At 43.4% G+C, this 26,820-nt stretch overlaps 1 protein-coding gene across 1 annotated transcript in view; it reads right to left on the minus strand.

Moving 5' to 3' along the window:
- Positions 1 to 26,820, minus strand: part of LOC126100190 (mitogen-activated protein kinase-binding protein 1) — a 366,221-nt gene that overhangs the window by 258,495 nt on the left and 80,906 nt on the right. Inside the window, exon 2 of the mRNA XM_049910749.1 lies at positions 24,887 to 25,055. Within this exon, the coding sequence (XP_049766706.1) occupies positions 24,887 to 24,949 (63 nt within the window). The 5' untranslated portion in view covers positions 24,950 to 25,055. The remainder of the gene's footprint in view (positions 1 to 24,886; positions 25,056 to 26,820) is intronic.

A 26,820-nucleotide genomic window follows, 5' to 3' on the forward strand; every position in this document is an offset into this window, starting at 1 on the left:
GGGAGAGTCCTTAGAAAATGTAGTCCATCAACAAAGGACGTGGCTTACAAAACACTCGTTCGACCTGTACTTGAGTATTGCTCATCAGTGTGGGATCCGTACCAGATCGGGTTGACGGAGGAGATAGAGAAGATCCAAAGAAGAGCGGCGCGTTTCGTCGCAGGATTATTTGATAAGCGTGATAGCGTTACGGAGATGTTTAACAAACTTAAGTGGCAGACTCTGCATGAGAGGCGCTCTGCATCGCGGTGTACCTTGCTGACCAGGTTTCGAGAGGGCGCGTTTCTGGATGAGGTATCGAATATATTGCTTCCTCCTACTTATAACTCCCGAGGATATCACGAATGTAAAATTATAGAGATTAGAGCGCGCACGGAGGCTTTCAGACAGTCGTTCTTCCCGCGAACCATACGCGACTGGAACAGGAAAGGGAGGTAATGGTAGTGGCACGTAAAGTGCCCTCCGCCACACACCGTTGGGTGGCTTGCGGAGTATAAATGTAGATGTAGATGTAGATGTAGGACTCCAACGCGCTGAAGTCGAGTGTCTTGTACGTAATGATGGCTGCACTGTACCGTGTCGTTCTGCTACATCCGTGCGTATTCCGGCTTAGTTTTTTCTGCTGACAAGACACACTTACGAATAAAGTCAAAGAAACACTTGGCGTAGAGCGTCTAGGGTAGCTAGAAAATGCGTCCTTCCACGGTTACATTCCCTTTTTCAGAGCTTTAACCACACAACCCAAGATAAACAAACCGCTGCAGATATTCGAACAACTTACTGGAATGCAGTCACGTGACATCTTACACAACCGCCAATATTTCGACAGATGAACACACCGCCATTTTCAAGGCACAAACGCAACGAGAGCGCGCTGTGCAAGGAAATCTTAAACACTCGGTTACTGGTGCTACGACTATCAAAAGCTATAATATGGCGGGTGCGCGCGTGAATTATCTGATTCTAAACAGGATTTCAGCAAAATTGCAACCTGTCATTACAGATCACGACTTCTTGCTGATAACTTCAGGATCGGCTGTTCATGCAAATCTTTAAACAAGTGTTCCCCAAAGCGCAAATTCACCTTCGGTAAATTAATCCTCTTGTCCTTCTTTCGGCTGCCTGTCATCTGACAGCCGGCCGAGCGGTTCTAGGCGCTTCAGTCTGGAACCGCGCGACCGCTACGGTCGCAGGTTAGAATCCTACCTCGGGCATGGATGTGTGTGATGTCCTTAGGTTAGTTAGGTTTAATTAGTTCTGAGTCTAGGGGACTGGTGACCTCAGATGTTAAGTCCCAAGGTGCTCAGAGCCATTTGAACTAATTTGTCATCTGATATGCATCCGCAACCTGTGTGAAGACGTTAAATGACACCTACCGTTTTGCACATTCTTGCGGATGCACACGTCTTTGACTCGTGTAATTTTTTTTAATCGGTTAACAAAGCGACCTCACACTGAAACCCTCTAGTGCCGCCCAGCATACAGTCATATCTGTCTCAGTTGCTAATTTTCGGAGTCACACTTAAACATCGTTGTACTTTCTTTGACTGACGGGAACCACAGTGTACCTAAATGCAGCAACAATGTTTGTAGGACACATACTTACGGAAAAAACGACAGTTAAGACATTCTACTCAAACGACATCAATGGTGAATGGAGAGAATTAAACTACGACGATGCACCGTCAGCGACGTAGGCAGTCAGAAATTGGTATCATTAAAAGAAGAAAAATTATGTTGCGGAATTAACAGTGAAAATATCGTAAAAAATTTAGGTACTGAATCATGAGATTTTAAATCGTTCGGTACGCTAAAAAGCCCTTCTTGTATCTAAGTACTTTAAAACTTGGTGCGAAATTCTCTAGACGAGAATTACGTAAGTTCCAACCAGCAACCAAGAGTCTGATTAAGTCTCGGAATACGTTCAGAGGGCAACGGCAGGCATCTCTTGTCATTAGAGAGCCGACAGTTTTTGACAACGCAGTCACGTCCGCATCGCTCCAGTTGATTTTCCTTTAACGAGCAATCAGTCCTTTCATTACAGACAATGAACAACATAGAGAGACAGCGTGAGACAAGGTCCGTACAGTCTACGCCCGTTCCGTGCACTTCTCCATGCTGACACTGAAATAGCGAGAGTCTTCAGTACCTCCTTATCAAAGCACTTTCCCAACAAATTAAATCCTGTCGTCGAACCAGTTTTGTAGGTTTGACACTGATGCGGCGATCTGTAAGTTCAAATCACGCATTGGCGAGAACCATTTTAAGTATCAAGTCAGTGTAGAAATATCTGCCAGTGTTCTTACATTCTTCGTAAAGGTAAGTATCTGAAACGTCAAAGGTAATTACAATTTGAGCATAACGCACCCTGTGATATCCGAAACATTACACTGGCGAACTAAGAATCAAATACAAACGTAGGCTTCCGCGGCCATTGTCGCAGTCAATAAAATTTTTCTGGGTTTAGGACCGCATTGTCAATATGTAAAAAATGAACCGTTTGTGACCGAAACGTCGGTAGTTTTACATATTGACAATGCGGTCACACGCCCAGAAAAAAAACTAATGACTGAGAATCAAAGTACCACACGACTACGTATCAAAAAAATTTAAGTTATGTAGTAACGGATATCACAAAACCCAAGACGTACGTTTGCATTGCGGATTGTACTGCATGCAGTTCCGTAAATAAAGATAAATATAACATTTCCCCCGTAGGCCCTCATCTCTTCGTCATTATGGCCCATACGAGGAATGAGCAAGTAGCTTGCTTTTCTTTTTTTAACTAGAAGCATTGGGTGGCAGATGGTGGAAACGGTACGGAGGGAGTAATGATCCAGTAGAACTGCCAACGAAAGTTAGAACATTCCATACACACAAAGTTTAAATTTCTTTGTGTGCAAATATTGCAATATTTTACTACATGATAAATGTAAATTTGTCAACAAACGTTATCTTAAAATGACGACCAAACCATGTTGTGACCAAACCATGTTGTTAGTGACGCAAATATACTTAAGTCTTCCGAACTCTTCCGTCTCTGACATAGACACATAGGCGTCAAGAAAGCAAACGCGAACGGCATGTATGATGACGGTAAGGCTGTATTACATATTAACTATGAAACCAATATTATAAATCAGCTGAAGTCTTATAACGTAATGCCAAGATCGCAATTATGTTGCACAAGGAAATCACTAGTTTCTGTCATCTTTAGACTCATCTCAGTGACATCTTCGATGCAAACCATCTCGTCATGCGTACGGTACAGGTCCCGTATTAGAGTTCTGTATCGAAGATAACGCTGAAATGAACCTGATTACGGCAACTGGTCCGAACTAGTAATTAGTGAAGATTGCGCAATATAACTGGGATCTTACGTGTTTGCTACTATAAAGTACGAAGCCCACAGGCTGGGTGAGCAACCTTCATGAGAATAAGCCCAAAGATGTGTAACGATTTCTACGTCACACCAGGTTACGAAGCCTCTTCCCTGCAAGTTGTTGGATTCGAGTCTCAGTCTGGCAGAAGACTGACTCGTCACATGTATCTTCCGCAACTGTGCAGTAGAATCCCACCATAACACTGGCTAAATAAAAACAGCGGAGAATATAAATGTTGTTTTCTCTTCCTCAACACCAAATTGGGGAAGATCTCCGAAACTAAACGAACTCAGGAACAGATCATATTAGGGACTTTTAAGGACATCTGAACATGAATTAGAATATTATTTCGTGTATATTAGAAGCTTATTCACCAGTAGCGTTTGTGGATGAACGTGTCAATCACCAGAATTACGTACTGCACCACCGTTCCGTCTCTGCTCATTAACGACAGAAACAAGGTTGTTTGGTTTACGTTAAACGTAACGATTGTAACTGTTATGCAACGATGACTGACTGTGAAAGTTGTAGGTATCAGAGGTTCAGAGAGACAGACAGCAGAGCGATTTGTTACCGCCAGTGAATGAATGCGGCAGAGGGCATTATTAAATTATTATTCTTTTATGGCTATTTACCGTTATGTTGAGAACTGCCAATGTTGGTAATAATTTACTGAAGTTATATAGCTGATGTTTTATTAATTTGTTACGCCTGTGAACCTGTAATAACCATAGAAAGAAGGAAAGCCAAGAGTCTTCGCAAAAGTCTTTAGGTTGCATCTCAGTCTTGCAGGAATTATTTCCACGAATGTAACGCTGCTTATTGGACGTTGATATATGGAAAATAGATGCCGTAGCGGCAGCAAAGGAACTACAGAGAAACAATGCATTTCCATGATACTATCAGGCAAGTTTGCCTTTGATCCGTTAAATGACCAACACTAGATGCGTATGTTTATAAGCAAATTCGACCATTTCGGGTAAGACTCTACAACTGAGAATTACCTTCAGACAGAAATTGTGGTATGTCTGACGACCAGTTCCAGAAGACGTCCAGGTCTATCGTGTAAGATTTGTTCATTCCGCGATGCGAATTCTCCAGAAGCAGTTAATTGTTTCTAGATGTACAATGAGAACTACGGTATCGTTGAGCTCGGCGAATAGGTATAGCACTAGAGTAATCTTTGTAATGTTTTTATGTTCTGTAAGGGAGATAGTCAGAGGATGTACTACCAAAGAGATTTGACCCACAGAAAATTGGGACAAGAGCTACGATTACTACAGAAATATAAAGATGTAGTGCATAATCCATCAGTTTACACTTATTTACTGCTGTAAAGACGTTCATGGCGTTCTCTCGGTCTGCAAATCAGTAGTTTTCATTTCTGAAAGATTAATGTCGTCTCCCTTGCCCCAAGACTCTCTCATGCCTGCCATTATTTGCTATACTAGAAGGGTAGTGTTTTCAAGCTCGATCAGGCAACGATGTGTTTAGTGTCACCGCAATATGTTCATATAATGAGTAACAAATATAAAAAGCTTGAAAATCAGAAGGCTGCATCATAGCGAAACTTGGAACTGCAGTAACTTTCTCAAACATTGTTGTCAGATTAAGAGAGATAGAGACATACAGGCCAAGTCTTCTGCGCGAATTGTCATTTATTACAATGCTGCTTTGCAGTTACCTCACAATCCTTGTTGAGGAAGTACGGGTAAATCTTCCACAGAAAAGTGAGCAGTATGCTTCATTGTGGTACTTCTGTCGAACCGATCCGTCTCACTTAGATGGCAACTGGTCACCCTTGTTGACTATAAAGGAAAAGTACCTTAAAAGACGGGGTGGGTGGGGAGGGGAGCAGCAATGTCATTACTTGTCCCGAAGACAGATTTTAATGACATTGCAGGCGGAAGTCCTCCGTTTCCTTACGTCCAGCTGCGATTCAAAGACGACTGTGTTCCTAATACAGCCATGCGACCTTTCTAATATTCATCTTTTGTGGACAAAATAAGGTCATCAAGTCCGGGCTGTCGTAGAAGGGGGGAAAAATGTGCGGTCAGCACGATACGCTTCCGCCAACCGAAACTGGAGTCTGCGGCGCCTTAGAGGCTTTTCAATGTCAATACTATACCTACTTATAAGCGCCATCCGAAGGGCAACAGGTGGCTGGCGGCTGTCTAGTTTTCCATTATAGGCAACGGGCCCAGAGCAAGATTCCAGCACGAGATAGCAAGGCCACATCAGCATTTTACACAGTACGAAGGCAGCTATGGTCATAATAAACTGCACTTAACCGATGCGTCTAAAATCCGTGAGGGAGCGAGGTGGGGAAGTAACAAACGGAGGACGGCAATTGAAATACCGGTCTGGCCATCATGATCTCAGTTTTCGTGGTTTCCCCCAAATCACTTATGTCAAAAGTCAGGGTGGTTCCTTTGAAAAACGTCAAGGCCGATTTCGTTTTCCACCCGCAATCCGAGCTATAACGATCTCATCGTCTACGGGACGTTGAAGTCTTTCTTTTGCCTAAAATTTTTATTACCACATCTTAAAAAAAGTAAGAGGAAGCTACTATGTTACAAAAACTGTGTTTCTAACGCAAAAACTTTAAGACGACAAATAATAACATCTAAATAATTGGCTGGCCGAAGAATTATACAGTCTCGGCGCTTATTCCCAAAGACTGCTACCATTTTCTTTTATTTACACGAGATCGTAAGACAATGTGTATAACTGAAACATTGGCACCTTTTCATACATTTCTGCCTCTGAGGATGATTTAAACTTTCTTTGTAGTTTAAGAACTTTATTCGTCATCAATGGGTGCATTTTATCTTAAACATAACAGATTTCGATCCATATATGTAGCTTTCAAAACTGTGACCGTCACGAAGTAATTCATTAAAGTAGGAATGATATAATTTTAACGTAAAGTATCAGCTTCTGATGAAAACATCTCTGAAAATGGTCATACAGATCGAAAGTGACCATATTATAATTGACGTGCAACCGTGACGTCAAACGAACTTATTAAACATGAAAGGTGGCTGACCCTGACAGCATGCTTACCATAATTATTTTTAGCACACTGTTTCCGAAAAGTATTACGTGGCTGTTCTTGAGTATATGATGGACATGGTTCCCTGGAGCAGTATATTTTTGTGCTCCATTTACATAAAATCCACGACTATGACATTATTTACGCCGAAACTATAACAGCGCCAAACCTCGAATCTGCAACCTTGTCTGTAATGTCTACCTCAAAGGTGGTTATATGTATGTACGGTGCACAATGACAACAATCTACACGGTAGCATAGTGTATTCGAGTAATACGAAACACTTATTTTAATAAAAACTCTGTCCGAACAGGCCTCGGAACCCAACGTTACCGACAGACCAGCGTGTCATGCTCAGGCGATACCACTTATTTTAATATCCCTTTATAATGACCATTTTTTTAATTTGTAGTCGGCATACTTTGTATTCTAAAATTTTTGCAGGGTCTTCAAAACCCCTATTTCAAACTGTGCACCTAATCTCCACTAAGAGCTTTTTTTATTTTATTTTCAGTTGACTTTGTGTACGGAAAAGTGAAACTGGTGGTATTATTAAACAATGTATAGGACTATTCTGCATGAGGATTTAACAAGAAATATTTCTTGGTGTGGTTGAAATCTGGAACCTAAAATACATAGGGGAAACAGTGCTCTCTCTTTAAATATAGTCTGGTACCCTTACCCATGAATGACGACCTATGGACTGTAAGTAGAGTGGATCTATCAATTCACATCTACGCAACTTTAAGTGGAGTACGCCCAAGGCATTTCCTACCTTAAAAACTCCTCTCGTCTTTTAAGAAAGTTTATTTAAAGAGCAAAAAGCACACAACCATCTCAAAAAAGAAACAGTAATGTTAGGATGGTTCGGGACCTAGAGGATGAATGTTTTCGACTCAGACCTACCGTAGCCCAATTAACTCCTCTTAGCACAGAATGTTACCGCGTGCTAACCAACAAATGAGGCGGATGTGCATAGCTGTGAGCTAGCAGTCCTTCTGGAGATCCGAAGTTAAGCTATGGGCCTGACAAGTTAAACCTCTTACACATATTGCGATCTAAAGTTGGCAATGCATCACATTACGTACTGATAACCAATATAAGATCTTAAGGGTATCTTCATCTATATAATGTTTTACGTTATGCCAGACGTCAACTTTTCAACGGAACCACTTAGCATCGGCTACGTCAAAGAAACGCGTGTTAGGGTTGCAAATGTTCTCAACACACACGAACGATTTAGGATATAGTGCTGCTTGACCCTACCACATTTCTCGATGACGATAATGCTGTCTACAAGACAACATCGTCCCAACATGTTTGTAATGAAATGCAGAACAATTTTTACAGTAATTCTACTTAATATATGCAGTGTCATTTAGCAGGATGATGATCGTCACAAAGAGAAAGACTCCGACAGTATTCGATTACAAGCTTAGTTGTGAACTTCTGGAGTTTGCAACATTAGACAAATATTTAAGCGTAATACAAATAAGTGACAATAAATGTGTCGAAAATATGAAAGCAGCAGTAGAGAAAGTGAATGGAAGGTTTACAATTGCTGGAAGGGTTCTTGGAAAACTCAGTACATCCGTAAAGGAAACTACATATTGCTAGAGCGACCTAGCCTGAAGTATTGCTCCAGAGCCAGGCAACACACATTTAACGCATTCAGAGATGGACCGCTGTGACATTAAATTTGATTTATACGAAACGAAACACCTCTGGTAAAATTTAGGACCGGATTTTGATGAAAACTGAAATAATTAGTTGGCCAATAAGACCAATTTTTTATTAAATGGTGTTTGAAACAAAACACATATCTACTGCCAGTAAAATAACGACGTTCCTGGTGATTTTTGTTTTATGGACATTAAGTCGTAGTCAAGGCATATTTTTCTGTCTTTTTTATCTGTTGGAAGCACTAGCTAGAACTGGCGGAAATTCTCTCTCTCTCTCTCTCTCTCTCTCTCTCTCTCTCTCTCTCTCTCTCTCTCTGAAATAGGTATCTTTTTATTAATGGTGGGCGCCAGTCATTTAATGAAATTCTAGCTCAACATTGTACCATCTAATGCATTTTTTGCTGTTGGCCTTTTTGCAATGAAGTGCGATTGAATATTTTGTAATTAAGTTGAGAGAAATGACAGAGTGTACGATTTCGTTGTTACCAAGAAAAGAAATCTAATTACAACTACTCGGGGAAGTTGCGTACGTTATTTCACGCGATTTGCCTTTTCCCTTCCTCACCATTGCGAATAAAATATTTTCACTACTGAATCAAATATTTTCTGGAACTATTTTCAGAATTTTATTTGATGTAGCTGAAAGCTGTATCGATGGAGATTCGAATGGTGGTTACTTGCAGAATGGATCTGAAAAATACTTGCTGGATTGAGCGGACACTGTGGAAGCAAAACTGGAAATTTGTGGTAAGTTCTATGGGACCAAACTACTGAGGTCATCGGCCCCAAAGCTTACACACAACTTAATCTAACTTAAACTAACTTACCCTAAGGACAACACAAACACCCATACCCGAGGGAGGACTCAAACCTCCGACGGGAACAGCCGCGCGAACCGTGACAAGGAGCCGTAGACCGCACGGCTACCGCGCGGCACTGTGGAAGCATATATATTTCACTGTGTGTAGGACTATCACACTGGAAGTAGGTTGAAACAACAGAATACTCTAATTTGGAAGTTCGATTCCTGATCCAGCTGTCTCTTTTTATTTGCTAATTTTACGTTGTGTGATATGGTATTTGGTTATACAGAAATTACAGCAGGTCTTATACAAAACACCCGCAACACAGAAACAATGGTACAATAAAGCACATTTTGTCACTGATAGTATATTTAAAATTTTACAGCCGGCCGTTATTAGTCAATTTGATACACCGTCTGTCCAAAAAGCTCCAAGATTGATTTTATTCCTGAAGTATAAGCGATGCCAGTGTAGTAACTACGATGGCGGCTTGAACTTAATAAATGTAAACAACAGATGTGCAATGCACCACCCAGTTGTGAGCAGACAGTGTTGATTAGTAGACGTGCAGCCGTGGTGTATCAACGTAGCTGAGGCGGAAATCCGACGAAGCAACATTTCTAAATCAACACATTCGCCAGAATGGTTTGAAAAAGAGAAAGTATGTATTTAATGAGTCGTCTTGATGCACAAGTGACAGATTAAATTACGAATCATTACAATACAATTTACACGTCTGTTATTGTAACTGCTGCGTTTCATGTAGAGATACAATACACAGTACTGACTGACGATACTTGTGAAATATGTGGTTACAGCGTTGCTACATTGCCTCTCTTTGACGTCCATTTCCCAACGAAAAAGTGCAGGAGACGAAGATTAGTTAGAGAAATATACATACCCGATTTTGTTTCTCCATTTGGTTATTCATTTCAGTATACGCTTGACAGACTTATTATTTTCCCTCATTTCGAATTCCATTATCATAGTACGTAGCTCATTTGTTTCCGATACACAACTATTGGCAACCGGTAACCTGCAGACCATTTACACTGAAGCGCCAAACAAACTTACATAGCATGCGTATTCAAATGCAGAGATATGTTAACGGGTAGAAAACAGTGCTGCGGTCGGCTGGGAGTGGAGTGATATGGGATCCCTGATACGTCTAGATACGACTCTGACAGGTGACACGTACTTAAGCGTCCTGCCTGATAACCTGCATATATTCATGCCGACTATGCCATCCGACAGACTTGGGCAATTCTAGAAGGACAGTTCGACGCCCCATACGTCCAGTAAAGCTACATAGTGGTTCCAGGATCGCTCTTATGAGTTTAAACACTTCCGCTGGCTACCAAACTCCCCAGACATGAACATCATTGAGCACATCTTGGATGCCCTCTTCACGACCTCGTACTCTTACGGAATTATGGACAGCTCTGCGGGATTCATGGCGTCGATTCCCTCCAGCAGTTCTTCAGACATTAGTTGAGTCCATGCTATGTCGTGATGCGGCACTTCTGCGGCTGACGAGGGGGGCCCTACACGATATTAGGCAGGTATACCAGTTTCTTTGGCTCTTCAATGTATTTTCTTTTAATTACCTTCGTTACCCTGTGCAATACTACTTTTATTAATTTCTCCATGTTTGGAGAGCGTTTCACGAACGAAGTCCGATCGTACGCAACGAAGCTTGTAAGGTTAGGAAATACCGGGTGATCAAAAAGTCAGTATAAATTTGAAAACTGAATAAATCACGGAATAATGTAGATAGAGGGGTACAGATAGACACACAAGCTTGAAATGACATGGGGTTTTATTAGAACCAAAAAAATACAAGCGTTCAAAAAATGTCCGACAGATGGCGCTTCATCTGATCAGAACAGCAATAATTAGCATAACAAAGTAAGACAAAGCAAAGATGGTGTTCTTTACAGGAAATGCTCAATATGTCCACTATCATTCTTCAACAATAGCTGTAGTCGAGGAATAATGTTGTGAACAGCACTGTAAAGCACGTCCGGAGTTATGGTGAGGTATTGGCGTGGGATGTTGTCTTTCAGCATCCCTAGAGATGTCGGTCGATCACGATACACTTGCGACTTCAGGTAACCCCCAAAGCCAATAATCGAACGGAAGTCTGGGGACCTGGGAGGCCAAGCATGACGAAAGTGGCGGCTGAGCACACGATCATCGCCAAACGACGCGCGCAAGAGATCTTTCACGGGTCTAGCAGTATGGGGTGTTTTTTTTTCTTATTTTGTTCTAATAAAACCCCATGTCATTCCAAGCATGTGTGCCAATTTTTACCTCTCTATCTAAGTTATTCCGTGGTTTATTAAGTTTTTGACTTTTTGATCACGACCCAGCAGAGACTGAACTGTGGATTTTTGCGACTGCGGGCCTTCCGCGCCAAGGCCAGGCGCGTTGCGTCAGGCTCCGCTACGCGCATCTCCTGTGCAGACTCTCCTCTTCCCGTCACGGCGGCGCACCGCTCCGGGTTCCGGGCTGCAGCAGCTTCAGTGAGAGGTCGCAGATTTTGCTTTCGTGACCGCCGGTTCGCCGTCAGCTCCGCTGGGCCGCGGGCTAAGCGAGCCCCCATCAACCTTACGCGCGCCCGCCAAGGACACGAGATTAACTCTTACTGTGGTCCACTCGACTCTGAAAAACAGCCTAATACCACAGGAGCGCTTTTCTTAGAAATCTCAACCATATTAGTCTGCATTGCTGCTTCTTACACAATAGTTGTCATTAACTGTGTTTCTTACATTCGGATGAAGTTCCGAGAGGGTGGTGTGCACTTGTGCTATTTGTTTGCTAGGAAGGCGTAAATTTAAGATTGAACAACGGGCCTTTGTATAATAGCAAATCCGTTCATACTTCACCGATGTCAAGCCTTAACAACATTTATTCCGCAGGAGCAACACGACAAGAGTTCCAATTGTAAACTTTTGCTGTGTACGTTATTAAATCTCCTGGCACCTATTCCACATACTTCCTACCTTGAGGCATGTTATAGCCGAAATGAGCATTTAGGGACTAATCTTAGGCGTCAAATCGGAAATAATGGAAACACTTTTATTTCACATGGACGTTCACATAAATTTCGCCTTCAGTGATAGAAAGGCCTTGCTTTAAATAATGTACGACGGCGTTTTGGATCCTGTGAATCCATCGTCATATACTCTCGTATTTGTACAAGGTGTCCCAAGAGGAACGGTCAGAAATCAGGGATATGGTAAGAACAACCATTCAAAGCAAACAAGTTTAGTAAACATGGACTCTAGAATGCATACTTTAAGAGCTACGAGCTCTACATTTTTGATACTGTGAAACAAATTTCCTCTACTATTAACTCTCATTCACTAGAACATGTGTGTTTAATAACGGAGAAGATGAGCAACTGATCATAGCTCTTTAGGGATGCATCTCAGATTCCATCTTTCCTAGACTTTTTGCTTCGATTCATCGTTCCTCTCATATCCTTGCATATTTCTCATTCCTTCGGGGATGATTTGCATGACGCACTTTGTATGAATTTGTATATCTAGTCTTAAAAATTATTTTTATACAAATGTATGTACAAATTATCTTTTCAACAAACAATCTGTTTCTACTACAAAGACCACAGCACCAGACGATGGACCTACGAGGTCTGCAATGCAATCGTCCATAAACTAGTACTTTTAAGACTTACGGCGGAAATTGTACATACATGCTTCGTTTCCTATGATGGGAATACTGATTTGTATCTCGTTAGAAAATATATCATTATCGTTATGTGGCTTTGATGCAGGAATCAGTGAAAGGTTTGCAAAATTAATGATGTTAAAGCTGAAGATAAAAGAAGGAGAACCGTCAACATAGGCAGCAATAGCAAGAATAACAACAGCATGTAAAGAGGGAGAGGGGAAAGTTGATAGGCGAAATATGAGCAAATAAAGGAGGGTGTGGAGGTCAAAGAGGCGAAGGCGCAAGAAGAGGACGTCGAGGAGCAGAATGTAATGTCTTCTGTCACTGAAAACACTGTAATGGCCACTCTGTCGACACAAGCTTTGGTGATTTATATGTATGCTTGCAACTATCACGAGATATTAAAGTTAAAACGTTTTGAACAACTATGATTTTCGGCAAATGGCTGCAATTTTTATTGCTGCTTTAGGGTCATTTCTTGAAGTATCCAATGAATATAAATCGCTACTGTGTCATATTGAAACAGATACCTAGTAGGAATGAAATGACTGTCGGAACGAGACGACGGCACTAAATCCTCCCCTCTCCTGAAACGGCGCGCAATATTTGCGAACAGCGATTTACGCGCACGGCTTCTTTTCGGCGAGAAGCCTCTGAAAGTATCTGCAGCTAGAACTGCACAAGTGCCGGCACGTTTTATGCAGACGACAGTGGAACAAAGCAGGCCCGAAATGGCGGAAAACCAGCACGCCGCAGGCGGGGAAGAGAAAACCGGCGGAATGAGCTAGTGCTAATTAAGCAGCAGACGAAAGCGCTCAATCCCCGAAACGCCGCCGTCTCAGTTTTTATCTGCGCACGTTAAGCGGAATCCTGTTTGCAGGCTGGAGTGACGTAAGCGGAAATGAACGAAGCAGAGTTGGGTCAGCAGTTATGATTCCAGGTAGCCCTCTGTATTATAAACATGATGAATAGCTGATGCGGCAACTACTCATTTGCTTCCAGAACAGCAGAAATTCTTGCACAGCCACGGCACTGGTTGGTCTCCATTACAGAGATTGGAGACAACTAGTACTTGTAAGACCAGTTGTATCTTCATATGGATGCACGAAAAATAGCTAGGAAAATGGGAAACAACATACCAGAGTCAATGAATAGGTAATTTAGTTTATGAGGCTTACAACACCACAGTGAAAACATAAATGATACGTTAAGTTGCATTGTTTGACATTATCACGCTTTCCCATTAGCAGCCACTAAGACCAGTCGCTAAGACCTCGCCGGCCGGAGTGGCCGTGCGGTTCTAGGCGCTACAGTCTGGAGCCGCGTGACCGCTACAGTCGCAGGTTCGAATCCTGCCTCGGGCATAGATGTGTGTGATGTCCTTAGGTTAGTTAGGTTTAAGTAGTTCTAAGTTCTAGGGGACTGATGACCACAGCAGTTAAGTCCCATAGTGCTCAGAGCCATTTGAACCATTTTTGCTAAGACCTCATACGGACTCCGCGAAGCTCTTCTTCGGGGAAAGGATCAAAATACCTCTTACTGTCTTCTTATTTTGGAAGATGTTTCCACTTTCGTTAGTTTCTTCTGCACATCTTATCTTCAGATTCAAAACCTTTCCAGTTACCTTTTTCGACACTGTCGCACACCGAATGTTTTGGTATTAGGCTTTGCCTTGTTCCGTTTTCGTTCCGACCTCCTCTTCAGAAATACGCCTGTTTTATGATTATGCTTCCCTTTTTTACACTAGCAAAGGATAGCCAGATTGTGAAGCAACGGAGTAGGCACCGAGCGGTATGCGATAGGAGACTGTTTGGCGTCGAGACTTCACAACAACGCGCATAAGCGTTCGTTCTTAATCTGAAGTCATTACAGTAATGTTACGTTCACAAATATGACAGTCGATATATTTTGTTTATTTATTTGCCGTCATGCGTAAGGTTTCCGGTCTGCTGACAATGGCTCTGAGCACTATGGGACTTAACTTCTGAGGTCATCAGTCCCCTAGAACTTAGAACTACTTAAACCTAACTAACCTAAGGACATCACACACATCCATGCCCGAGGCAGGATTCGAACCTGCGACCGTAGCGGTCTCGCGGCTCCAGACTGTAGCGCCTAGAAGCGCTCGGCCACGCCGGTCGGCGGTGACTATTGCAAACAGTGCCAGCTATTATACAAAAAGAGAAATATTCCATAATAGCATAATAAATCTGTATAGTTACATTAATTGGAGCATAATAAATGGTGTCCCGTACATCTCTCCCCGACTACAAACGTTCATAAGGCATAAAATATGATACACAGACAAATACTTTGTAAGTTCGATTGCATGTGAGATTTCAGTTTGTTTATACATACATACATACATACATAGTTTGTTATAGGTCCCTATGACGTAACAACAGCGGAATCGGACGCCATTTGCAAACAACGTGTACTCGAACCAGGAAAAACCCAATGTATCCTCTGGTATCACAAGAAACTGTCATCAAAAACAGTACAGAGAGAATTCCTGGCTGATTTCTTCGGACTTACCAGGATGACGTCTCTCAATGTCTGAATTGTCTGCACACTAAGTCTTCTAGGGAAATCACAAACGCTCCCTATTTCCTTAAGCTTCGCATAACACATCTTGATACGTAAACATCTGATGGCTGCCGTCTGGAATTGTCTCAGAACTGTTTTTGGTGACTATGTTTCGTGATACCAGCGGACAAATCTAATATAATTTGTGTAACAGAGCCAAACACTCGGCGAAGTAAGAAATCAGAAAAAGAAATGTCGAATACAGCCTTTCTGCCATACATTCCCAGAGTGACGGACAGAATGGGCCGTATATTGCGCAAACACGGCGTAAAGACGATTTTCAAACCGACAAGGAAGATCAACGAGTGTCTTAGATCGGCAAAGAAGAAAAGGAACCTACTTGCAATGTCGGGAATACCATGCACATGCAGAAAAGTTTATGTCGGAATGACTAGACTATCAACCAACACCAGGATCAAAGAACATAAGCGACACTGCAGGTTGGGGCAGGTGGAGAAATCGGCCGTGGCAGAGCACGCTCTGAATGAGACCGACCACGTAATAAAATTCGACGACGAGGACAGTCTGGCTGTAGAGAAGCACTATCACACCCACTTGTTCAGGGAAGCTGTAGAAATACAAAAACACGCGAATAGCTTTAACAAGAAAGAGGAAAGCCTTAAGGTAAAAGGATCCTGCCTTCCCGTACTGCAGCAAACGACCGTCGCAGGTAGCAAGAGGAGAACCGCACCGGAAATGACCACGGAGAAGCCCTCGGACGTAGGCGCGCCAGGTACATATATTCTGCGGCCGCGAGCTCGGCTCCAGTTCACCACCGGCAATGGTGGGTGAAGCTTTGATAATGCCAGCCACTCGTGCTGGCGAAACGTCAGTAAAATCATCGGATGAACGTCGGCCGAAGAATCCGAGACACAAGCCAATAGGTAGATGGTCAACAAGTGGCTACGAAAGCCTTAACAACTTCTGCTTACTGCCAGGTCTTCAATTACAGATTATCTGGAACCTGTAAGGTGCTACAGAAAGATACTTGCACGTATGCGAGCCGGCACTCAACACCATATACACTATGTGATCAAAAGTATCCGGACACCTGGCTGAAAAATAATTACAAGTTCGTGGCGCCCTCCATCGGTAATGCTGGAATTCAATATAGTGCTGACCCACCCTTAACCTTGACACAGCTTCCACTCTCGCAGGCATACGTTCAATCAGGTGCTGGAAGGTTTTTTGAGGAATGGCAGCACATTCTTCACGGAGAGCTGCACTGAGAAGAGGTATCGATGTCGGTTGGTGAGGCCTGTCACCAAGTCGGCGTTCCAAAACATCCCAAAAGTGTTCTATAGGATGCAGGTAAGGACACTGTGCAGGCTAGTCCATTACAGGGATGTTATTGTCATGCAACCACTCCGCCACAGGCCATGCATTATGTTGAAAGATGCAATCGCCATTCCCGAATTGCTCTTCAACAGTGGGAAGCAAGACGGTGCTTAAAACATAAATGTAGGCTTGTGTTGTGATAGTGCCACGCAAAACAACAAGGGGGCTTAAGTCGCCTCCATGAAAAACACGACCACACCATAACACCACTGCCTCCGAATTTTACTGTTGGCACAACACACGCTGCCAGATGACGTTCAACGGGAATTCGCCATACCTACACACTGCCATCGAATCGCCACATTGTGTAGCGTGATTCGTCACTCCACACAACGTTTTTCCACTGCTCGATCGTCCAATGTTTATGATCCTTACACCAGGGGAGGCGTCTTTTGTTATTTACCGGCTTGATGTCTGGCTTATGAGAAGCCGCTCGACCATGAAATCCAAGTTTTCTCACATCCCGCCTAACTGTCACAGTACTTGCAGTAGATTCTGATGCAGTTTGGAATTCCTGTGTGATGGTCTGGACAGATGTCTGCCTATTACATATTACGACCCTCTTCAACTGTCGGCGGTCTCCGTCAGTCAACAGACGAGAACGACCTGTATGCTTTAGTGCTGTACGTGTCCCTTCACGTTTCTACTTCACTATCACATGGAAAATAGTGGACCTAGGGATGTTTAGGGACGTGGAAATCTCGCGTAGAGACGTATGACACAATTTACACCCAATCCCCTGACCACGTTCGAAGTCTGTGAGTTCTGCGGAGCGCCCCATTCTGCTCTCTCACAATGTCTAATGACTGCTGAGGTCGCTAATATGTAGTACTTGTCAGTAGGTGACAGCACAATGCACCTAATATGAAAAACGTATGTCTTTGGGGGTGCCCGGGTACTTTTGATCACATAGTGTATCTTCCCTGCAGCACACTTGGCGCGGATTTGGGAAAAACCGATCCATCGGCTCACGATCATACAAAACTAAATTCCAGCAGATGCCGACTCTTGCATTCCCATTAGCCAAAAGCAGTTACTCACAGCGCGACAATGTATTGGCTCAGACTAAAATCCTTGCCACCAATTCAAATACAACGAGTAACACATGGCTGCGATGTTTACACGAGAGTGGGTCAATTAGAGTGGCTTTTTAACGCTCTTTACAAAAGTGTAATCTGTGTTCTTGTAACACCCATTGTTTTCACGCAATTCTTTAAGTTCCCTGTTTTTAAATTTCTCCCATAATATATACTGCAACAGCTCGTAAAGTCGTTCAAGATAATCGACTGTGAAAAAATCGACACTTCTCAAGTTGTTTAGAAGTACACAAAAACGCAACACAGTCATTTGAGTAAAAATGTGAAGTGAAAGCTGTGTTGTAACGGCGTTACCAGGTTACTTCAAATCAGACTAATAACGGCGACTTCATGAAAAAGATAATGTGTGAATGATCCCGATGTTTTTTGTTACACCTGCGGCTCTCTGACTCTCAAAAGCAGAAGAGAATATAACACCATTTGTCAAGCAAGCATGCCTACCATATATCGGTGTAAGGTTAGGAGACCAGGAAAAAGCTTCTGCGCCACATACTGTTTGTCAAACATGGGTTGCATGTTTGAGGAAATGGACACAAGGCAAGCAGAAGTCGTAAAGTTCGGGATTCCAATAGCATGGAGAGAACAAGAAAACAATGTCGATGATTGCTATTTTTTGTATTGTGGAAGTTGGTGGGCATAACAAGAACAGTATGAAAGGAACTGCTTGTCCAAACCTAAAATCGGCCGTAAGACCCCTACCACATGGTCCTAACATTTGCTTGCCTGAACCGCCCACCACTTTAGAATCTTCAACATCATGACCGTCAAGTGAAACTTCAGATCGTGATTATGACTGCACACCCACAAAAGGGGAACCAGAGCAGTTTTACACAAGAAGAACTGAACGGCTTGGTACGAGATATGAGTCTCTCACAAGAAGCAGCGCAAGTTCTGGGGTCTCGATTGCTTACCCCGGGCACAACATTCTACTCATTTCGATCAAGAAAATAAGAATTTCGTGAGTATTTCATTGCAGAAGGCTCTCTTGTTTACTGCAAGAACATCGAAAGTGTGGAGATATGGTGTTAAATATAATACGAATGAATGGAGGCTCTTTACAGAATCTAGCAAAAGAACCACAAAGCCGTACTTCTACACACTGGAAACTGGTGTGGCTCAGAACCAGTAGCATATCCTGTGCACTTAAACGAAACCTGCGAAAATATGGAAATGCTGCTGAAGACATTAAACTACTCGAAACACCAATGGGTTGTATGTGGAGACCTGAAAGTAATGGGAATGATGCTGCGACAACAGTCAGGCTTTACGAAGTTTCCTTGTTTCCTGAGTCTCTGGGATAGTCGTGCCTGTGAATCTCATTGGAGTAGAATAGAATGGCCGAGCAGAACAACAATGAATTCTGAGGAGAAAAATGTGGTAAGAGAATCTCTGGTGAAACGAGAGAAAATCATCCTGCCGCCTCTTCATATTAAATTGGAAATCATGAAACAGTTCGTCAAAGTATTGCCTAAAGATGGTGGCTGGTTTAAACAGGTCTGTATGAGATCCAAATTTTCACTTTTGCCTGAGGCTAAACTTAAGGAAGGAATATTTGTGGGATCGAACATCAGTTTGACGAAATATGAAGTATCTGAAATGTACTAACACAAGAACGACTTGTTTGGACAGGATTTAAAAATTTGATTTACAATGTCTTAGAGAACAGGAAAAAGGCAAATTTCAAAGCCGTGGTGGAGAATATATTGACAGCTCTTAAAAATTTAAGATGCAATATGAGCCTTAAAATCCATTTTCTTCGTAGCCATCTTGACTTCTTCTTGAGTTTTTAACTAAGAACATGGAGAAAGGGCTCATCAAGACGTGAAAGAAATAGAATCACGATATCAAGGCAGGTGGGATGGAGAGATGATGGCTGTTGGTCTTTATAAGGAGATAATGTGGAGCTGCAGCACAGAAGAAAATGTCGAAGACAAAAGAGGTACTGAAAAAATGAGTCAAATGGCTCTGAGCACTATGGGACTTAACTTCTGAGGTCATCAGTCCCCTAGAACTTAGAACTACTCAAACCTAACTAACCTAAGGACATCACACACGTCCATGCCCGAGGCAGGATTCGAACCTGCGACCGTAGCGGTCGCGCGGTTCCAGACTGTAGCGCCTAGAACCGCTCGGCCACTCCGGCCGGCTGACTTTGTTTACTGCATACATTTATAAACAGTTGACGGGTTAATAGTATAACTGTAAGTGTCTTTATTAATATATTAAAATGTCTTAGTACGGTATAATTGTGACCATTTTTATAACATTATTACAGTTTTCTCATACGTGACAGGCAAAATCTGACTTCATATTCTGCAACAGAGGCCAGCAAATAATAAAAATCGCCCTTCAGGATTAAAAGCCTCGAACAAAAATTTAAGTTCGCAGCTCTGTGTAATTAGTCCTGTAAACCGTCGTTTCACAAGGCTCGGGAATGATGTATTCACACGGCTCGGAAATGATGTATTACAGTGTTCCATCGTTCTTAAAAAGATTAGGCGAAATCCACTAGAGCAGTCTTTAAATTCTGGGCACCCTGGCAAAAAGTGGAAGACGACGTGAAATGAGCTGCGCCACCGTGTCGGCGGCAGTAATTTGGCAGATGGGCGGCCGGCCGTGGCGAGCAGCGAGGGAGCGGAGCCGCAAACACAGAGCCGCGGCCGCGGTGACACAAAGCAGCCGCGGCGTGGGCGTGCCTCCCCCGCCGCCGCGTTATGAAATGGGACCGCCGAGCCGGCCGGCAGCCCGCGCGGCCCACAATCGATACGATGCCAGACTCAGACTGCTACTGAACACAGTGCCTGCTTCGGATCAGCATCTCCAGTATGTCGCAAATCTACGAAACTCTTACGAGGCCCCATTTAGTTCCTCTCTGGGCCGAAACTGTCGTCGGTATGCTACGGAGTATTCAAACAAGTGGGTGATCAAAACGATGAAAGAAGTAACAGGCTTCAGTTCCTCGGTACAACACACTGAGGTGACATTAGTCATGAGACAGGGATATGCGGGTATACAAATGGCGGTAGTATCACACACAAAGTATAAAACCGCACTGCATTGGCGAAGCAGCCATTTCTACTACGGTGATTCATCTGAAAAGGTTCCGTCGTAATTATGGCCGCAAGGCGGGAATTAACAGACTTTGAATGCTGAATAGTAGTTGTAGCTAGAGGCATGGGACATTTCATGTCTGAAATCGTTAGGCAATTCCCTACTTCGAGATCCATAGTGCCAAGAGTGTGCCGAGAATACCAAATTTTAGGCATTACCTCTCATCACGGATAACGCAGTGGCCGACGGCCATCACTTAACGACCGAGAGAAACGGCATTTGCGTAGAGTTATCAGTGCTAAAAGGCAAGCAACATTGCTTGAAATAAGCGCAAAAAATCAGTGTGGGACGTAAGACGAACGCATCTGTTAGGACAGTGCGGCCGGCCGGGGTGGCCGAGCGGTTCTAGGCGCTACAGTCTGGAACCGCGGGACCGCTACGGTCACAGGTTCGAATCCTGCCTCGGGCATGGATGTGTGTAATGTCCTTAGGTTAGTTAGGTTTAAGTAGTTCTACGTCTAGGGGACTGAAGACCTCAGATGTTAAGTCCCATAGTGCTCAGAGCCATCTGAACCATTTTTGAAGGACAGTGCGGTTAAATGTGGCGTTAATGGGCTATGGCAGCAGACGACCAGCTTCGCTAGCATCACGACACCGTTTGCAGCGCATTTCCTGGGCTCGTGACCATATTGATTGGACTCTAGACGACTGGTAAACCGTGGACTGGTCAGATGAGTCCCGATTTCAGTTGGTAAGACCTGATGATTGCGTTCGACTGTAGCGCAGACTCCACGAAACCATGGATTCAGGTTGTCGACGAGGTACTGTGCAAGGTGGTGGTGCCTTCATAATGGTTTCAGCAGTGTTTACATGGAATGAACTGGGTCCTTTGGTCCAACTGAAGCGATCATTGACTGCAAATGATTATGTTCGGGTACTTTAAGACTATTTACTGACATTGGCAGACTTAATGTTCTCAAACAAGGATGTCATGTCAGCGGGCCATAATTATTCGCAAATGGTTTGAAGAACATTCTGGAGCATTTGAGGCAATGGCTTGGCCACCCAGAACTCCCGACATGAATCCCATCGAACAGTTAAGGGACATAATCGAGAGGTCAGTTTGTGCTTAAAATCCTGTAACGGAACACTTTCGCAATTGTGGACGGCTATAGAGGCAGTATAGCCCAGCATCTCTGAAGGGAACACCCAGCGACTTGTTCATTCCATGCCACATCGATAGACTGCGCTACGCCGGACAACAGGAGGTCCCTCATGATATTAGGAGGTATCCCATAACTTTTGTCAGCTCCGTGCAAAGACTGAAGATGATATAATAGGATGAACAGCAGTGATACAGAAAAAGGTATGGGTGTGGGCAGGTTTGGTGGAGGGGGGGGGGGGTGGCGGGTGGTGTATCGGATAGTGCGAAGTGAAATTTTCTCTGGACGCCAAGCACCCCAGTTATGCTACAGGTTGTAAAATTTTTAAAGATGAAACAAACTACGAGTAGACCGGATGAGTGACTTGTGCAGTTCGTAATGAGAAGCTCGTAGAGCCTGTGACGGGCTAACAAGTTCGGCGCATTGTTCCCTGGCGATCAGGCTAAGTGCCGGTCCCTGTAGCCAGCGGCTACATAATGCCGCCCAAATTACACGGCCACACCCAGAGGGGGAGGAGCCCACCCTACCACGGCGCAGCCACGACAATGCCGGACGCGGTCGACAGCCGCCGCAGATCGATCCAGGCCAGCGCGGCGGCAGGGAAGTCGCATCCCACAAATTCTGGCTGGCCACTTGCTCCGGAAGCTACTGCCTGACTCCGCTTAAAAAGCAAGCTCTGGGTGTCAAGAGAGCATCCCGAACCCTTGTTAAGATCCCTGTTGTCTCCAGTCTGCTTTGTTGACGCTCTTGTGGACAGTCTGTCCTGTGCATATCGCATGACACATGCCCCCCCCCCCCCCCCCACACACACACATACTCGTCCCTCCATTACCAAACTAACTATTCCTTGATGCCTCAGGATTGGACCAGTCAACTAAGCCCTTTGTTAGATATCGACGTAATCTTTCTCAGTCTTCTGAATTTTCGCACCTCAAAAGCTACCATTTTGATCATGTCTATACTGATTATCGTCCACGTTTCACTTCCACACACGGCGCTTCACTTCAAATACTTTTAGGAAAAACTGTCTCAGTACTTACATTTATATTCGACGTTAACAATTTTTTTCTTTTTAGGGACACTTTTCCTGCTATTGCCCGACTGCATTCCACATCCTCTCTTACCTCTGCCATCGTCAGTTATATCGCTGCCCAAATGGCAAAACTCATCCACTACTTTTCGTGTCTCGATACATATCTCTTTTTCTCAACATCGCATCGAGTACATTGAATTAGCATTGTTTTATTTTTGTTGATGTTCATCTTAGCTATCACCCCTTTTCAAGACGTTATACACTCCGTTCAACTCTTCTTCAAAGCCATTTGCCGTCTCTGGCAGAATTACAATGTCATTATCAATCTCAAAGTTTCAATCTAATGCTTTCTCACGCGTCCCCAGTTTGGACGTATCTTTAGAATGTTAGCATGTTTTCAATTTTATGATTCCAGTGAGTCCACTGATATAAAATTTGGTCGATTTTATCTATTATTCTACTTTTTTGTAACACTTCGAGAATGCGGTATGTCTCATTAATAACACCATTCTCTCACAAACGTGCTCTCTCTTAACGAAAAATAGTGGACTACTACAGTAAAATGTAAGAAGACATCTTGTGACTAATACAAAAACTATGTAAGTTTATAAAATAGCAGATACCACTTGTACCAATTAAAATTGAATGTAACGATTGCTGAAAATTACAATTATTTACTTAAGGAATGAGTAGTAGTTTCAGCATCCAAAATGTTCAAATGTGTGTGAATTCCTAAGGGAGCAAACTGCTGAGGTCATCGGTCCATAGACTTACACACTACTTAAACTAACTTACGCTAAGAACCACACACACACACACACACACACACACACACACACACACACACACACACACACACACACACATGCGCGTGGGAGGACTCCAACCTCCGGCGAGAGGGGCCGCGCAATCCGTGACATGGCGTCCAGACCACGCGGTTTCAGAATCCGATGGCAATAAATAACATGTACGCAATGTCTCAAAAGTTAATCAGCATCGCGTATTATTAGTTTTGAATTTCAATTAAAAAGTGAGTGCGGATCTATTTTTCTAGAAATCGTCGAAAATAAATCAAGACTCGTTTAAAAAGAAAAACTCGTCCAGAACATGAACGATGTTTGCAAAGACCGATTTAGTTAACAAAATGTCTCATTTTCGTTTCAGACAATGTACTACAAGATTACTAAAGAATCACATTGCGCGGACCCTGTTCCAGGTAATAAGACCTTGCGGCAAGCTATTTTAGTAAACTGGGGACGCTTTAGTTTGACAAGAGCGACAAACTGAACAGTCCCTTGTAAAATGCAGTTATGTAGTAAACTTCAATCTAATGAAAAAATGCAACTCTGACATAACGCTTTTCACAATATTAGGTCCTATTAAGGATTATATTACGCCCGTCAGCTGTGTGTGTTACAGTTGCTCAAGTAACATAGCTGTACAAAAAGGGCAAAAAATACGCCCTCTGGGAGCAGACATGAACAGGTCGGACTGCACACCTAAATTTATTTCCTCATTTCAAACAAAGTAGAGAAAATTTCATCGTTCTATGGACGCTATCTATGTGTCCATTCATTTCCTAAAGTGACAATTATGAATTTGCCCGGCCAGCTTTTGCGCGTGGGCGATACGTGGGAAAGAAAGCCACGTCAGCTTGTCTCGTCACCCGAGTAAATTGTCGGCCAGAAACTATCAATTTGAAATTAGTTATCCCTAATGATCATATGCTCCTTGACTATGTAGGTATATGAGACGTACGGAGATAGAGCGGTAGCAACAAACTAGTGCCTCGACCTGGGGATCCCAGCTCACAGCTTCAGATCTCGGGCGTTGGAATTCACTAGGGACAGCGTCCTCCGTGTTAGGTAAACCGTAACACGCCGTAGGTGTAGGAAGCAACCTGGCAGCGTCACAAGATGAGACCACTCAGAACGACTGGAGCGAGGCGGCGGGTGCTGGCGGCTGGAAGACGGCAGACGCAGGCTGGAACTGGACTCACCTGGTAGGCGGGCGTGTTCTCCTTGTCGCGGGCGGCGTTGGCCAAGTTCTTGGCGGGGATCATGGCGGTCCGACTGGCGCAGCTCCCGCTACTACCGTTGTGCCATCACAGCCTCCACCACACTCTCTGACAGGACGGAATCCCAGCACGCGAAGCAGATGACACCGACCTGATGAATGACAGCGGGTTCTAAGGCGAATACTACAGCAAGGACAGCGGTGTTCCGAGGAGCCAGACCAGCATCGACACAGCTTGGAAAAGAGCGCCGTATTCCAATTGGAGGTTCCTCTCGGTGGTATCTGTGCAACGATTTACGAAACCATGAATAATATGTTTATGGCCGTCTTACATTGGCTCATCGATCCTTCAACTCGAAAGTTTCCCATTTCTGGCAAATTTCGGTCGATGAGTTGGTCATGAATTCCATTACGAGTCATTACATCAGAGTAACAAGAACTATATTCAGTTGACCCACTGTCGAGAAATCGCCATGGCGCCGCCTTCTCCGATTCATGCTGACGATTTAGCACTAAAACTTTAAAGATGTGGTTTGCGAGTCCCATTCATAGAATTTCCAGGTGGAATGTGGTTGAAAGCTCCAAAGTTCATGACCTGCTACTATAAAAATCTGATCAGAATTTCATTTGTCCCTCTCCACTTATAATGGTAATCATTCGTATCCCCAAACTAAAATGTAAAAATTTACAATAATGTACGTAATCGAAAATCACCTCCACGTACTACGAGAAACCTTTATTATTACTAGAAGTTTCGATTGCCATAAAATCACCGGACAGGGAAGTTTTTTAATCACAGAATGTGTGACGGTTCATGCATGACGTCCGGCTCTAATTTACGTAATATCAAAAACGCGAACTGAAATAATAATCTGGTACAAAAAATGTACCAGACTCTTCAGATGACCCAGCGTCATTAATGAGAAATGAGACGTTCGTATGGCATTATTGGCCGGGGGCCGTGACTGAAATAATATCGTCAATAATGGAACAATACAATGCACCTAATTTGAGCATTCTCGTAGAGCGATGTAGCACATTCCTATGAAACGTCTTGTCCCTACGCCTATTACCTCAAACCTCTCTGCAGAATATCATGGAGTGAGGGCACAGAACACCACCGGTGTTTCCATTTCTCAACGATGACAAAATCTTAACATTGTAGCTAAAAACCACATATCATAGTCACCCACACGATAAAGACAGATTCTTCCATAAACGCCCGAGGCTCTACTGTTTCCCAAGTAGAGTGCAACACTGAGTATGGGACTGTCTGACGATAAAAAAACGTCTTTATTAACCTTACGATATTAGATTTCACTGTACGAGAAGACAATGACGCCAATATTGAACATCTAGCAACGAATATGGTCGCTTTTGCTTGTATGCATGTCGCTGTACAGTGCACGGAAAGGTTGTTTCGCACCGGTAGCGGTCAATACTCCCATTTTTCTCCTCTTAGGACAGCAATTAGAGATTCGTATGGACTATGCCAACCAATCCCAGTCCTAGCAACACATCTCCGAATTGCTACGATCTATCCGCCAGCGACAAGGATCCCAAACAGCAGAGTCATAATTAGAGGCCTACTGGGTCTCGAACGTAGTATTTTTAATAAATGCTGTGAACTGTAGCTGGCCACACACTAGTGGATTTCTGCGACGAGCAAGTTCGGAAAGTCCATGAGTTTGTGTGGTGTCCCGTGGTGGCAAGTTTCGATTGCTTCAAGTATGGTGGTGGAATGGACCAATGACCGCATCGAAAAACTTATACAACTGCACTGTGAAAGATATTGTTTGTGGAAATTGACCCATGAACATTACACGAATAAGAATGTAAAAAAAATGGCGTACGAAAAGATGGTTGAAATATTTGTAGACGGTAATCCAGCTGAGAACCAAAGTCTAATGGAAACTA

The sequence above is a fragment of the Schistocerca cancellata genome, chromosome 9 (genome assembly GCF_023864275.1).
Source record: "Schistocerca cancellata isolate TAMUIC-IGC-003103 chromosome 9, iqSchCanc2.1, whole genome shotgun sequence".
NCBI classification, from domain to species: Eukaryota; Metazoa; Arthropoda; class Insecta; order Orthoptera; family Acrididae; genus Schistocerca; species Schistocerca cancellata.